This window comes from Lissotriton helveticus, chromosome 2_1 (assembly GCF_964261635.1).
Source record: "Lissotriton helveticus chromosome 2_1, aLisHel1.1, whole genome shotgun sequence".
NCBI classification, from domain to species: domain Eukaryota; kingdom Metazoa; phylum Chordata; class Amphibia; order Caudata; family Salamandridae; genus Lissotriton; species Lissotriton helveticus.
In genome coordinates this window covers 611,397,701-611,411,895 of record NC_136059.1, presented here as the reverse complement: position 1 = coordinate 611,411,895, position 14,195 = coordinate 611,397,701, and the positions used below count along the sequence as shown (strand labels likewise).

Here is a 14,195-nt window from a genome sequence, read left to right as displayed (position 1 = left end):
CACCAAGTGAATAACTGCTGGGGGGTCAAGGGTCATTTGGGGAACCAGATTTTGTGGATATAAGGAGGTCATGGACCTCCTCCACAGAAAGTGCCCTGAAGCGTGCAAGTTTGCTAGTGACTGCCCATACAGTTGTATTTGGAGGAGCGTTACCAGGGATCTTAGTGGCTGAGCTTGAAAGATCATCTTAAATCACTTGTACTTTACTTTGGAAAAATTTGGCCATCACCTCACAGAAAGCTTGATCAGGTCTAAACTTTTCTGTATGCTGGGGTTTCGCAAGAGTATACACAGTTTTGAAAAGTTAATTTGAGGAGTGTGTAGCATCTCCTATTTTAGTGGTGAAGTATGCCTTTTTAGCTTTAACCCCTTCGATGCTCATGACGAGCTCAGCTCATCATGAGGTACACCTCTCGTACACTCATGACGAGCGGAGCTCGTCATGAACCGCGGGTTTTTGAATTTTCCAGCGCACAGCGGAAAAATGCACCGCATGCATGGAGTTAATAATGGCTTGCTTATATTAGTCAACGCATTGATTATAGGCTCGCTTGTGCTCCACACTGTAGTCCGTCCTCCAGATCCGTTCTGACCTTCTACATTTTATTTTTATTATTTTTAGCTCTGGACTATACCAGGGAGCTGTTACGGTTGCTCTTGTGATAGTTTTGTTAATTTCAGGGGCGGCACCATAAGCAGCTGTTCTGATCCAATCATCAAATTGGTTGGCTGCTAGATCATTATGACGATCTAATGCAGGCGGGCCCACAATCAACGCCTGTTCCAGATCATCTTTTTTTACCCTATTCCATTTCCGAACCTTCTGTTTTGTAACTGGGGGGGTTGGACTAAGGTAGGCGTTTTGCTAATCACGTCAAAATAAATGGCTCTATGGTCAGTCCATGGTAACGGTACAATCTTTATTATAGTGATATCTGGTTGATTTGTGAAAATACCATCTAGGGTATGACCTGCTGAGTGGGTGGGTTCCTGTATTATTTTTCAGTCCGAACAGCCTGTTTGTGGGCTTGTTCAGCTATGAAGGTTTTGACCTAGAGTACTCATGTTTCAGCTTTTAGGTTGTGATTCAACGCCATGATGGCTATTGCCAGATATTTGCGCAAGGTGGAGAGTTTTAGCCTTGAATTCCTGCATTAGTAGTTGGCTATCTCCCATCGTGGCTGGTGTTTATACTGCCAATGGATGTAATGACTATTCAAGATCTTAGGTCTCCATTATACCTTTTTTTGCTGCTGCCACTGTCTAGTTCGAGGCTGGAGTCTTCCTTTTTCACCCCCTTCACTTTCTGCCTTTCCTGTTTGGATTGGTTGTTATCCGCCATGAAAAAGAGTGGTATAGTTGACTGGTATCTCTGTAGCACATCTTCACTTACTGCCTCCCCTGTTTTTTTTTTTTTTTAGTGGCGATGAAGCACTCTATATTCCAGTCCCCCGGCACTGTTCAAGTGACCAGAGCCTCCACAGCACAGCTTTTGATTTTTCACAGCAAAAGACTTTATTTACTGTGAAGTTTTGGGAAAATTCAATCATTTAATAAAATGGGAGCAGATTTGTCTGAAAAGTTCCTGTGCTCCTTCCATCATCCTGTTGTGTTTGCTTATCCCAATCTATAACATTTATCCCCTACCTATGCCCTAGTGTTTCATTTCACAACCAGTCCTTATCACTTGTGCCTGTTATTCTCTTTTGCTGCTCTAGTGCAGTTCTGTATTCCAGTTTCTGGTATTTTGTTTGTTGACATTCTGCTGGTTTGGGAGAAAATAGGCTGTACTAATTTTGGAAATTCAACAATATGGCATTTCACCAACATTAAGTGTCAAGTTGCTGTTCTCCATTTTCTTCAGAAAGAAGGACAGGGACCCAGTGGGCAGGCTTGGAAGGGTGAACTATAAAGCTCTTCTGTCAAAACAACATTACGAAGGTAATAGATTTGAACAGTTACCAGGCACAGACTGGTTTCCAGACTGGTTTCCAGACGAGTTTTACTCCCTCTACAGAGCAGTCCTTACTTTTAGACTCCTAAAAATGTATGAAGCCACCAAACAACTGGGTTCCCTGCATGAGTCTCTTATAGTGATCCTGCCAAACCTGTGGCAAGAAACTAGATGTACACTAGGTCATACCACCCCGTAACAATGTTGAACCTAGACTACAAGATCTTGGGTAAGATACTTCCAAACAGGCTCCTTACTGTGGCACTGCAATAGTATCCAGACCAGAACGGCTTTGAGCTGGGAAAGCCCACGTTTGTTAACCTGCACCATGTGATAAACTTGATAGACTAGACAATGTGCAATCAAATGACTTCAGGGACATGACTCTTTCGCTTGATATCGAGAAGGTCTTTACACCCTTTGGTTGCCTTAATTTATGTTGGTCCTAGAATCCTTGGGGATAGGTCCTTGCTTCAGGCAGTGGCTACAGTTACTATATATGCAGCCATGGCAAGGGTGCAGACAGGCTGGTGATAGCTGTAGAATTCTCAATAGGCAGAGCGCTAGACTAGGCTGCCCCTATCGCCCCTGATTTTTGCAGTTGCCATGGAGCCACTGGCGTGCCTGTTACGCGACAGAGAAGCGGACTGGTGAATACACCATGGTGATAGATAACAGATTATTGCGCTGTGCGCAGATGAACCAATTTTTAACATAAGGGCCTAGATGCTTTCCAAGAGGTGATGAATGTTCTAAATAATTTAGTAGACAATTACTGGTTAAGGATCAGCTTGAACAAATCGTTCTTGTTCCCCCTGCGACCTCAAACAGATTAGGAATGTACTGCTCTTCCCCTGCGAGCAATATAACTGAGACTGTACTTCTTTTAATATTTTATGGTTAATGTATATCACTCGGACTCTGATTTAATAGAGGCTAACCTAGGCAATGGCAGCAGTGTGCCAGTCACTACTCTTCTGGGTTTCCCTGCCACTGTCACATATGGGAAGGATAGCGATAACCAAAATGTTGGTTCTTCTACAGTGCCGTAGCGGTTTTTTGCAGATTTCGATAAGATCTTATTGTTCCTGATATGGGGAACCATTAAGAGTTGAGTAGCTCTGTTTAAGTTTCAAACCTCCATGTTTGCGGGAGGGCTAGGAACTCCAAATTACGAACGATGTTATTCAATGGCTAGCGGCCTCAGGTGTCTACATGGTTACGCCATGATCCAAACCCAGAGATATGATGTAGTGAGAGTGTTGCAGATAACGGAAATGCTACACTGACTGATGACACCAGGAACAGAAGTGGGGGTGGGGCACAAATTGAGGCATATAGCCTAATGCTGCTGGAGAAAGTACATACAACCCAAACATCACATGCACCTGTATGTGTCAGATCTCTGTTCTAGTCTTCCCCTCTCTTTCACTCTCTTACCAGCTAGGTGGATTGCTTACATTGGGTACCTTTTTTATACATGGGAATCTTCCAGATTTCAGGAGCTCCCAGATGGACTGGAACTGAGTCAGTTCATCACTTACAGGGCACTGACACACATTCTTGATCAAATATGAGGACCAGATAATGTAGACCTCAGAGCTCACACTGCAAATCATCCTTAAAGACTGGTTGGGAACAAAATCTAAGGACAAAAATAGCTGATAGCAATTAGACCCATGCTTTGGAGTTTTTACATAATGTCTCCTGTAATGTCTGCCTGAAGTATAATCAATGGTTAATTACTTGAATGAAACCTATCTTACTCCTCGGTGAATAGCCCACATGTACGACAAAGAAAACTCCAGATGCCTCTGCTGCCAACAACCACAGGAAGGATTTGTTCGCATGTTATGGCTGTCTCCTAATTTTTTTTTTTGAATAAGTTTATTGAGATTTTCATTTTTGCGTTACAAGGGATAATGCAAATTACGAAAAGTATAGCATACATTTAAAGGCATAATGTTCAACGATCACTGAACATATTTTTACATACAACTTGCATCAATAACATAGTTATGTGGCAGTAGTAGACCAGCTCAAAGACAGCAATGAAAAGTAGATGGGCACTAAAGACCTGCACTAGATTATCATACATATCTAGAAGGTGCATCACTTCGTATATGGTTGGATACCAGTTTGTTAACTCCTCTAAATAAGTTAGAGGCGGCAAATTGTTGACTGTTGGTTACAGATTCATTTCATAAAAGTAGTAATATAGCAGTAACAACTCTAAAATAATAACATAGGAAACCATACAACTTGGAGCTCCACCCCCTGATTCCCTCACTCACTACAGTCCACAGAAATGCTCATACCACTGCTGTTAAGTATCTACAAATAAGCCTTACTGGGGATGTGAGTGCGGGGCATTCATAGTTAATGAAATGGACGAACAGCAGGTAGCATCATTAGGCTCAATGTACGGAGCTCCCTACTAGAGCATCAGCGCCATGGTCTACATCATATGGGTGGTTAGACAACAGGTCAGATAACATATTGTCCCAGTAAGTGCCAATGGGATACTTCCTTAGACCGAGTGTGTCTTCTCTATGTAGTGCCACTCTATCTGCCTGTGCCGAATTGAGCATGTCCAGGCTACAAATGGTGGGGGCTCAGAGGATTTCCACCTACGAGTATTAAGGCTCTTAGCCACTATGAATCCTAGATGTAGGAAGCGGGACGTGGTCTTGTGTTTTTGTTCCTGCAATACAATCCCAGGAGACCTATTTGTCATTTGTACAGGTCTGGGCATTCTGTGCATGTGGATAAACTAAATGTGATACTGGACCAGTAATTATGTAGACATGGGCAGGCCCATAGCATGTGTAGCAAGTTTGCATCTATCTGAGCACAGCGAGGGCAGGCAGCGTCTGCTTTGTGGTAATAACGATTTATATTTGCAGGAGTAAGATAAGCCCTATGCAGTGGCGTACCGTGGGTAGGGCCACAAGGGCAGTTGCCCCGGGAGCAACATTTTTAAGGACGGCACAGTCTATGGGTTAGGGGGTGCAAATTATGCCGCGTAATACTTGCACTGGGCACTGGCAACCTATGCTACCCCACTGCCCTATATACAATATAAAGTTGAATAAGCTTAACCCAGGCATTACGTGGTAAGTTTCTTGGGCCCTCTAGCAGGGCATCCCATTTCTTATCCGTGCATGGACATGTTAAGTTAGTCTTCCAGCATTGTCTTAGAGTTATGAGCTGCGAAACACTGTGGATGCGGAGTGAATCAACGAACCATCGTATGAGGGGTCTGCCCTTCCCCATTACACGGAGAAATTGGACCGTAATGGCAATGTCTCATCCTATCCCTGTTTTGGACTAAGGCACTGAAAGTGATCGTAGAATTGACAGAGAAACTGAACTTGTTGACCCTGACCCCTGCCTACTGGGCTTAATGCCCAGATCGAAGGAATCTAAATACCACACAAGATTTATAGATCTTGCCCTAGTATCAGTAAAATGACATAAAGCAATGGTGTGAATGTTCCCCAGAGACTCCAACTGAATCTCTGGTTGAAAGGTTGGAAGAATTGGGGTAAGGCTGAAGCTGACCGTCTTGATGCCTTGAGTGGCAGGGCGAGGATGGGCTGCAAATATGCAAAGGGATAGGTTTGTACTGCCATTAGAATCCAAATCAGACACATGCCCCCTTCGAACATACGCTGCAAGCCATCGAACACCAATAATAAACAAAATTGAAGTGGGAATTGTAATGAAGCTTCCTGCTGGCAGGACCCATTGATTATGATCCGTTTGGAGGAGTGATCTGAGCATATTTCACGTCACAAAGGCTTCTTATCACATGTATTGAGTTTTGCTTTTTGATAGGAAGGAGACGGAGTGTGGACTTGTGGGAAAGATAGACATCAGATACTGAACGTCAGCAGTTAATGTGACATATGGCAGCCTAAGAGATTATATGTGCTTGCTAAAGTGGGGTTGTTTTCCACGGTTTATGAACGGGACCTGCTCAAGCCGAACCCATACGGATGGCCTGATTGAGATCTTGACAGAGGGGTTACTCCAGCACAACGGTGACAGATATCCCGTCCGCCAACATATACATCCCATGGGAAATAATGGGATTTATATTTTGGCGGACGGGATATCTCTCTCCGTTGTGACGGAGTAACCCGTCCACCAGGGTCTGAATCAGGCCCTTAGGATCCTATCTTCACACCACATTATACCTCATATTTATGTAAAAAGTGTAGAGAAAGAAGCGCATTGTTAACAATACCTTCAAGATGCTTAAACTGTGTGAAAATGTAACATATGATGCCCATTTACTTCCACATTATTGCATATTATGAAAAGTGAAGAAAGTTATTGCAAATAATTCACAGTTGCATGATACTTTGTGCTCTGTATATTTTGGTAAAGAGGGTTTGTCAATAATTTCTGATTCTTCATTGTAGATAAGATGGGAAAAAAATATTACGCTGGGTGAGCCTCCGGGATTTCTACATTCTTGGTGGTGGTAAGTACTTTAATTTCTTGTTTTTTCATACTCCAATTAATTGCCACTGTTATTATAAGATTAATGAGCTGTAACACAGGAGAACCTGGATAGTGTGGGCCTGTTTCTTCTGTAAATGTGCAATGTTTTCTTGCAGTCTGTCCAGCTATGCACTTCATCATTTTGGATTTGCATGTTAAGTTTACAAGTGTTCTTCAACAAAATGCTACGACATAAAAAAATAAAATATTCTACCAAACATTATTTTTCACATCATGATACAGGGTTCTCTTGAGTGCGTATTGATGGAGAATACTTGAAAAAAGAGACGTTTGAAAGGCTTGTGCAAAATAGTCAATTGCCCAGGGCCCCCACCTTTCAAGGGACCCCTGTTGTAAATGAATCCAGGTGGCAAGAGTAGGAGGATCTCAATAGTACTTTATTTGAGATACAGAGTAAGATAAGAGCGGCCACTTCGATGCAGTAGTAACCAGTCAACTGCCACTTGTAGAATAAAGAACATAAGTGACACATAGAGAATACAGAATGCATCAAGGCAAGATTCTATAAAGACTAGAAAGATAACTAACAGCTTACAATGTACTACACATCTTCTCCAATGAATGAAATCTTGAAGGTAAATTGGTGGTCGGCGAGATCTAACAGGACGCACACACACCAAATCATTTTGAGAAGGAACATCGCCCAAAGAGGAAGGAGCATCCCCTCCACCAGAATTACAAGTTACATTCTGAAGTACAGGCTCTACAGGAATATGAGAGGCTAATAAGTACCCACTAGTCACAGAAGGTAAGGAGTTACAAGGTACAGCGACATCGTCATCACAAGAAGGGAAAGGAGGAACATTGTCAACAGCAACAGGCTTCAATCCTTGATAGAGAGCCACCCTCCTAAAGTTCCAACACTCCCCATTGTTGAGAATGACACAGTGTTTGAGAACTTTTTTTACTTTAAACGGGCCTTTGAATTTCGAGAGACCCCTTTGAACTCTACCACTCTTCACTTTGACTAAGTCACCTACCAAGAAAGCAACAGAGTGACCAGGATTAACGTGTTGTGTCTGACATGAAGTGATACCACTTTGTACATTTTGCATTGTAACAACTTGTTTCATCCAGGCAGGAACCAACTTTGAACCAGGATCACGTCCTCTCATGAGTTGGAAAGGATATTGACCATGGAGTAGGGGTGTTGTGCGATAGGCCCACATCTCATTCACCATTTTCCTAACAATACCCCCACCAGTAGAAGCCATCTGTATTATTCCTTTCACCACTCTATTGGCCCTTTCACACACCGCATTGCCTTGAGGATTGTAAAGCGAGGTACGGTGATGAGAAATACCACACTTTCAAGAAAGATTGCATTTCTCTAGAAATGAGTTGGGTGCCATTATCGGAGATAATGACTGAAGGCAAGCCTTCATCCTTAAAAAGATTTCCCAAGAATCTGATCGTGCTCTCCGAAGTGATATCATTGGTAAAGTTGACAACCAACCACTTAGAAAAGACATCTACAACAACCATAGCGAACCTATCCTTCTCATTCAGTTCACCCATTGGACCAATGAAATCAAGACAGATAGTGTGCCAAGGTACATCTGGACCCTGAACATGCGCATCGGGAATGGATTTAGGGCCAGTCTTCAAGCGCTTTTCACCTTCTTTACACATGACTCACTGCTCAACCCAATCCACAACATGTGCATCCACGCCTGGCCACCAGAAGTGTTTTTTAATACGGCGTTGAGTAAGGGTCTGTCCCATGTGGCCTTCATGTGCCAATGTCAAAAGTTTACTCCTAAGACCAAAAGGAGGTATGAACTGCTCACCTTTAAGTAAAATATCATCATTGATAATAGAAAGTTCCTCCAAAATCTTGACAAAAGGCCTAACCGAAACTGAAACAGTGCTCTCCCGCCTAGAACCTAACTTGATGATTCTAATGACCTCCTGAAGAGTGTGGTCAGATGCCATTTCTCTTTTCCAATCATCAGCTGAGAAAACACCCTCACCTACAAAAACTGCATCGTCAACAGACGCAACTGCAATATCATCTAAACATAAAGAAGGCTCCAAGCCATGGAAAGTACGCCAATCCAGAGACAATCTTGAGAGGCAGTCGGCCTGTACATTTCTCCATCCTTGAATGTACTCCACAGAAAACTGGAATTCCTGAAGTCTAGCAGCTAACTTCATGAGCCTGGCAGAGCCCTTGCCAGCACCCCCAGGAGAAAGAACCTTAATAAGGGGTTTGTGATCTGACCTAATGATGAACTTTATCCCCCAAAGATAAGTCCTAAAGTACTCTACAGCCCAAGAGACAGCCAACGCCTCCCTTTCAATGACCGAATAATTTTTCTCTGAATCGGTAAGTGTCCTTGAAGCGAAAGCAATGGTAACCTCCGAACCAGCTTTAACTTGTGACAACATGGCTCCTAAGCCTGTAGCGCTAGCGTCAACAGTAACAATAGACTTATTGTGAACATCAAAGTGTGCCAAGACATCTGCATTGCATATCTCTTGCTTAATGTTATCAAAACATTCTTCCTGTTCCACACCCCAAACGAAACTAACACCTCGCTTGAGTAGAGACCTCAAACACACAGTCTCATCAGAAAAGCATTTGACAAATTTCGAATAATATTCGATAAGTCCCATGAAGGAACGTAACTGGTCTTTATCCAGAGGCCGGGGAGCAGAACGAATTGCCTGACACCGATCCCTCTTGGGTTTGATGCCAGAAGGGGTGATGGTGTAACCGAAGTAATCCACTTGATCTACTGAAAATAAACACTTGTCTTTACGCAAAGTAAGACCCGCACTAGACAATTTCCCCAAAACAACTTTAAGAGTGTGTAACAAGGTGTCCGAGTTGCCCAGTACCCAGGGGGACAGCGAGGAAATGGACTGGTGGACATATAATGATAAGGATTCCCTTCATCCTTCCTCACAGGACGAACAACACTCGTGGCATGCCCTTGCTGAAGGAAATCGATATGGCCCCTTTAACTGGCCGTGTGCCCTGGAAGAAGGCCCCTCCCACAATGACGTGTGCTATGCATCATTGGATAAGACACCGGAGGTCCAAGGGGAGGTGTGTGACATCACCGGAGGAAGGGAGAGCAAGACGGAGGAATTGGTGCGAGAGTACGGAGCCCTGAACGCCGAGCCGGGACGAGAAGCAGACGTGCCCCAAGTAGAAGCAGACGCGCTACAGAAAGAAGCAGACGAGCCAGGAGGCCAACGAGAAGGCGCTGCGCCCGGCCACACTCCCGAGGGAGGAGTGTGGCTCCAACAGGTACGGGCCAAGTTCACAAGCTGGGTGGGGCGAAGGGGACTGTTCCCGCGTTAAATACCCTCAGCTTCCTAGTGGTCCCGCACCTACTTGAACCCTGTAAATAATCCTACCCTCACTACGAGTCACTGTATCGGCAAGGCAACGCTATGCACTAAAGGTGTCCCTCACTTCCCCGGTGTCCCCAAGTAAAAGAAAGAGGACGGAAAGTAATTAGTCCTTTCTTTGTTTTGTTTTTTCCCCGGTCATCCTGAGAGCTGCCTTGTTCAACTGCCCTGATCCCGGGCTAGAAGATTATCGGATAAGCGGCTGAACCCATAATCACCACGGACCCAGCGGAGTTCGCCAGAGACAGACTGACTTTAAGAAAGAGAAAACTGTACATGAAAATAAAACCCGCTTTGCCCAAACCTCGTGTCCAGCCCATTACTGACCCCCCTTTACAGAGTGTTATTATGCTGCTCTGCTGACTGGCCATAAATCAGTATATCAACCTGGAAATACACCACATTTTGTACACCCTCAAAAATACTGGAAACCATCCTTTGAAAAACACTCGCTGCTGAAATAAGTCCAAATGGAAGCCTATTGAACTGGAAAGTGCCCCACGGAGTGATAAAAGCTGTTAAACTCCTTGGATCTTTATGTAAGTCAATCTGATGGTAGGCACTCCTGAGATCGAGTTTCGAAAAGAACCTACCACCTTTGAGTGTAGTGACCAGTTCAGCAATGTTGGGTAAGGGAAAAGTGTCAGCTACTACACATTGGTTCAATGAGCGCAAATCTACAGAGAAACGGAGTTTGCCGTCCGATTTTTTTTTTTTTGTGACGACAATGGGAGAAACCCAAGGAGAAGCTTCCACTGACTCAATCACACCAGAGGATAACATGTCATCAAGAAGACGCTTTACTTCATCCCTGATGACAATGGGAATCCTTCTTACCTTGTGCTGGACGGGAACAGATTTTTTTTTTAGAATAATCTTATGTGAATAGCCTTTGAGACGTCCCAAACTCTCATAGAAAACATGCTCAAAACCAGACAAGATGGAAAGCAGTTGATCATCTTCAACTACTATCACCTGTGGATCAGCACGGGGATTAACAATATTAGAAAGATCGTACTGGTGAACGCAACCAAGGATAGCAGGACCCGTGGCAGAAACATAAACCTTTCCTTGAATTTGTCTACAAAAAAACTTGATATTGGCAAGAAAATAACCAATGATGTTCAAAGGTTCACCTTGGTAACCACCAGGGGAGATGTCCTTAGGAAGAAGGGGAATGTTACTCCACCCTTCCAAGTAAACATGGTTAGGAATGATAGTATAGCGTGAACCTGTGTCCACCATTAAAGACACATCTTTATCATTAACAGTGAACAGAGCTTTGGGCCTGTTTCTACGCTTGATTTCATCATTTAAATTACCTTCCTCCAACCCAACCACCAGAATTTTGTTAAAAACATCACTGCTACTATCAGTGTCATCTACACATGCCACAGAAGAACGACTTTTCCCCTTGCAAACTCTAGCATAGTGGCCAACTTTCCCACATTTCATACATTCTTGCTTAGCAGCAAAACAGAATTTAGAATCAGAAAGATGGCCATAACTGCCACATCTACAACACTGTTTTGAAAAAGAGGAACCTTTCGCTGGATTCTGACTTTGTAATTTCATGGTAGAAGGCTTCTTGTAGACAAACTTCTTGTTTTTGACGGCAGCAACTTCTCCTAGATCATCTTCACCCAGTAAACTGTTCATAGAGTCACAACCAGACACCTCACTGACATCAGGTGCAACAGTCCTTTTCTCGAGTTCCTTCATGCAACCTTCTGATTGTTCCACTATTTTAGCTAATTCAATAGCTGTCTGTAAATTAGGATTCTTGGCTGCCCACAGACGCTCCTGAATTTTTTTGTTGTTGCACTGGACTATGAGTTGATCTCTGATCAACTCACCAGTCATGCCGCCAAACTTGCACTTGACTGACATTTCACGAAGTCTAGACACAAAATCATCTATAGTCTCCCCCACTTTTTGACTCTTGGTATAAAATTTGTATCTGTTCATGACCAGATTCTCTTCCTTAGAGTATCTAACCTCAAGACGAGAAACTGCTTCTCTGTACTCATCTAAAGGGGCTTGAGAGCCAGCTTGTAGCACCTGAGGCAAAAATTTGAAGACTCGCTGACCTTCTTTCCCCAAAGAACTCAATAGAAGAGATTTCTTCCTCTTTGTAGAAAACTCTTGAGCATCCAATGCGTCTAAATAATTGTCAAACATCGGAAACCAATCCTCCCATGAAATACTTGGTTGACCTGGAATAGGAAGAAAACTAGGAGGCAAAATGACTGATTAGTTTTGTTGGATGGTTTGCTCAGACATGGTCGAAAGTATTAAAAATGAATAAAACCTTCAAGGAAGAAATAAGTAAATCAATGAATATAATATGAAAAAACCCCATAAAACATTTACTCATACATAGGATATAATCCCTTGTACCTGCACAGAGCAATTGACGTGTGTATCGTCAAAGATAGACTCCTTAAACCAACACACACAGGTTTCTTAAATTGACGTGTGTATCGTCGTGGAAACACAAATATTCCTATTCCGAAATTGAAAGCTTACTGTGGTTAACATTCAACATGTTTCTGGAGAAGTAGACTTAGTTAAATATGTACGCAAAAGAAATGCGTCATGAATCGGTTACTTTGCTGGAGGTGTGTCGTTATGACAACGAAAATGGCTTCCTGTACGTTGCGCGCTGACGTGTCTCTAAGTACTGCTAAGAGAATGGTAGAAACAACCTGCGCGTCGAAACAGAAGAGAAGCACTGTGATTGGCCGTGGGCTGAAACGTCACAAGATAGTCCACCAACACCCTCTGTACATTCTAGTACGTCATCAGAGCAGTCTGTGAGGAGGGGGCAGAACAACACAGACAGGAACGCAAAGAGACTAGGGGAAGATCGAGGTTTTTTAACGGGAGCACAGGGTTTTAGCTGAAGCACTCGTAATGAGTGCAAAAGGTAAGTTATTGAGGTAATAACTTAAACAAAGTCACCTGTGAGTCCTGGCACGTTAAATAGCACACTGAACACGAACTCTCAAGGATGTGTTGATCTTCACTCCGTACCACAAAGCGGTCTCTGTGGATTCTTTAGCATTGCTGTAAATTGGTGCACAAAATCAGTTTTCTGTCCAACGGTGTCATAGGATTCACGGACCAATTCGTAAAACAGCCTTCTGTTCAACAGCGTTGCTGGAGGCACGGACCAATTAACACCTCAGTCTTTGTCCGCTCTTATCTCGATGGGTTCAGAAAAACGTCGCCAAAAACTGTTGTAAATGAATCCAGGTGGCAAGAGTAGGAGGATCTCAATAGTACTTTATTTGAGATACAGAGTAAGATAAGAGCGGCCACTTCGATGCAGTAGTAACCAGTCAACTGCCACTTGTAGAATACAGAACATAAGTGACACATAGAGAATACAGAATGCATCAAGGCAAGATTCTATAAAGACTAGAAAGATAACTAACAGCTTACAATGTACTACAACCCCCTTGGAAAGTACACTTTCTGGCTTTGACCTCTTATGTTTCCTTGTCTAAACCTCTCTACGTCTATACCTCTGACTCGGTTTCTCTAACCTGTCATCTTAAGGATTTTTTTGGGGACCTAGGATAGACTTATTTCAAGTGTATTTGTGTGACCATGTTAAAGTTTCACATATAATTTAGTATTGTTTAGCATCATTCGGGCTTGAATCCGCAGAAAATGGGTAATAAACAGATGTTTGCGTTTCTTACAAGGCCCCCAAACTATGTTTTGCCCAGCGCCCCCCAAAATTTCTTTCCCAGGGCTCCCCAGATCCTTAAGATGCCACTGTGTCTTTCAGTCCGCAAGAGTTCTAATGTATTTTACTGCGAAGGATACCCCATCGTAACTTGGAGCGCAAAAAGGTGTATATCCAGAGTTGAGGATTAACTCTGTACCTTGTTTCTAGAGATGACATTGTACATGACATCAAATGGCTCGTCATTCTTGCTAGCAGTTTTGATATTATAGGAGAAAGCTTATGGCGAAGGCTGGTGTAATGGGACATGTGACAAGAAGGGTAGGAGATGCGGAACATGGACTGTGTGGTAAGGAACACGTTAAAATTGAAAAGGAGATGAACAATTGGGAACGAGTGAAGACAAAAGGGATAAGGTGAAAGCGGAGAAGAAAGGGAGAGCATTCACATTTATTGTAGCTAGTACACTGAACATAACTAATACTCAATACATATAAAATATCAAATGGTTTGTACATCTAAAGGGAAAAGGTTTAAAAGTAAGAGATTCATTACTCTTTTGGGTTCACATGGCAGATCATTCTGTGGCCATGTCGGACTTCTAAATGCATTGTAGCAAACCCTTGTCAATCACAACAACGAAATATG

General features: G+C 43.1%; 1 protein-coding gene across 6 annotated transcripts in view; it reads left to right on the top strand.

The window, feature by feature from the left end:
- SSBP2 (single stranded DNA binding protein 2) overlaps nucleotides 1-14,195 on the top strand; it is an 875,377-nt gene that overhangs the window by 356,184 nt on the left and 504,998 nt on the right. For all 6 annotated transcript variants that reach the window (XM_078675324.1, XM_078675321.1, XM_078675326.1 and 3 more), the window contains exon 3: nucleotides 6,385-6,446. In XM_078675324.1, coding sequence (XP_078531450.1) covers nucleotides 6,385-6,446 — 62 coding nt within the window. The remainder of the gene's footprint in view (nucleotides 1-6,384; nucleotides 6,447-14,195) is intronic.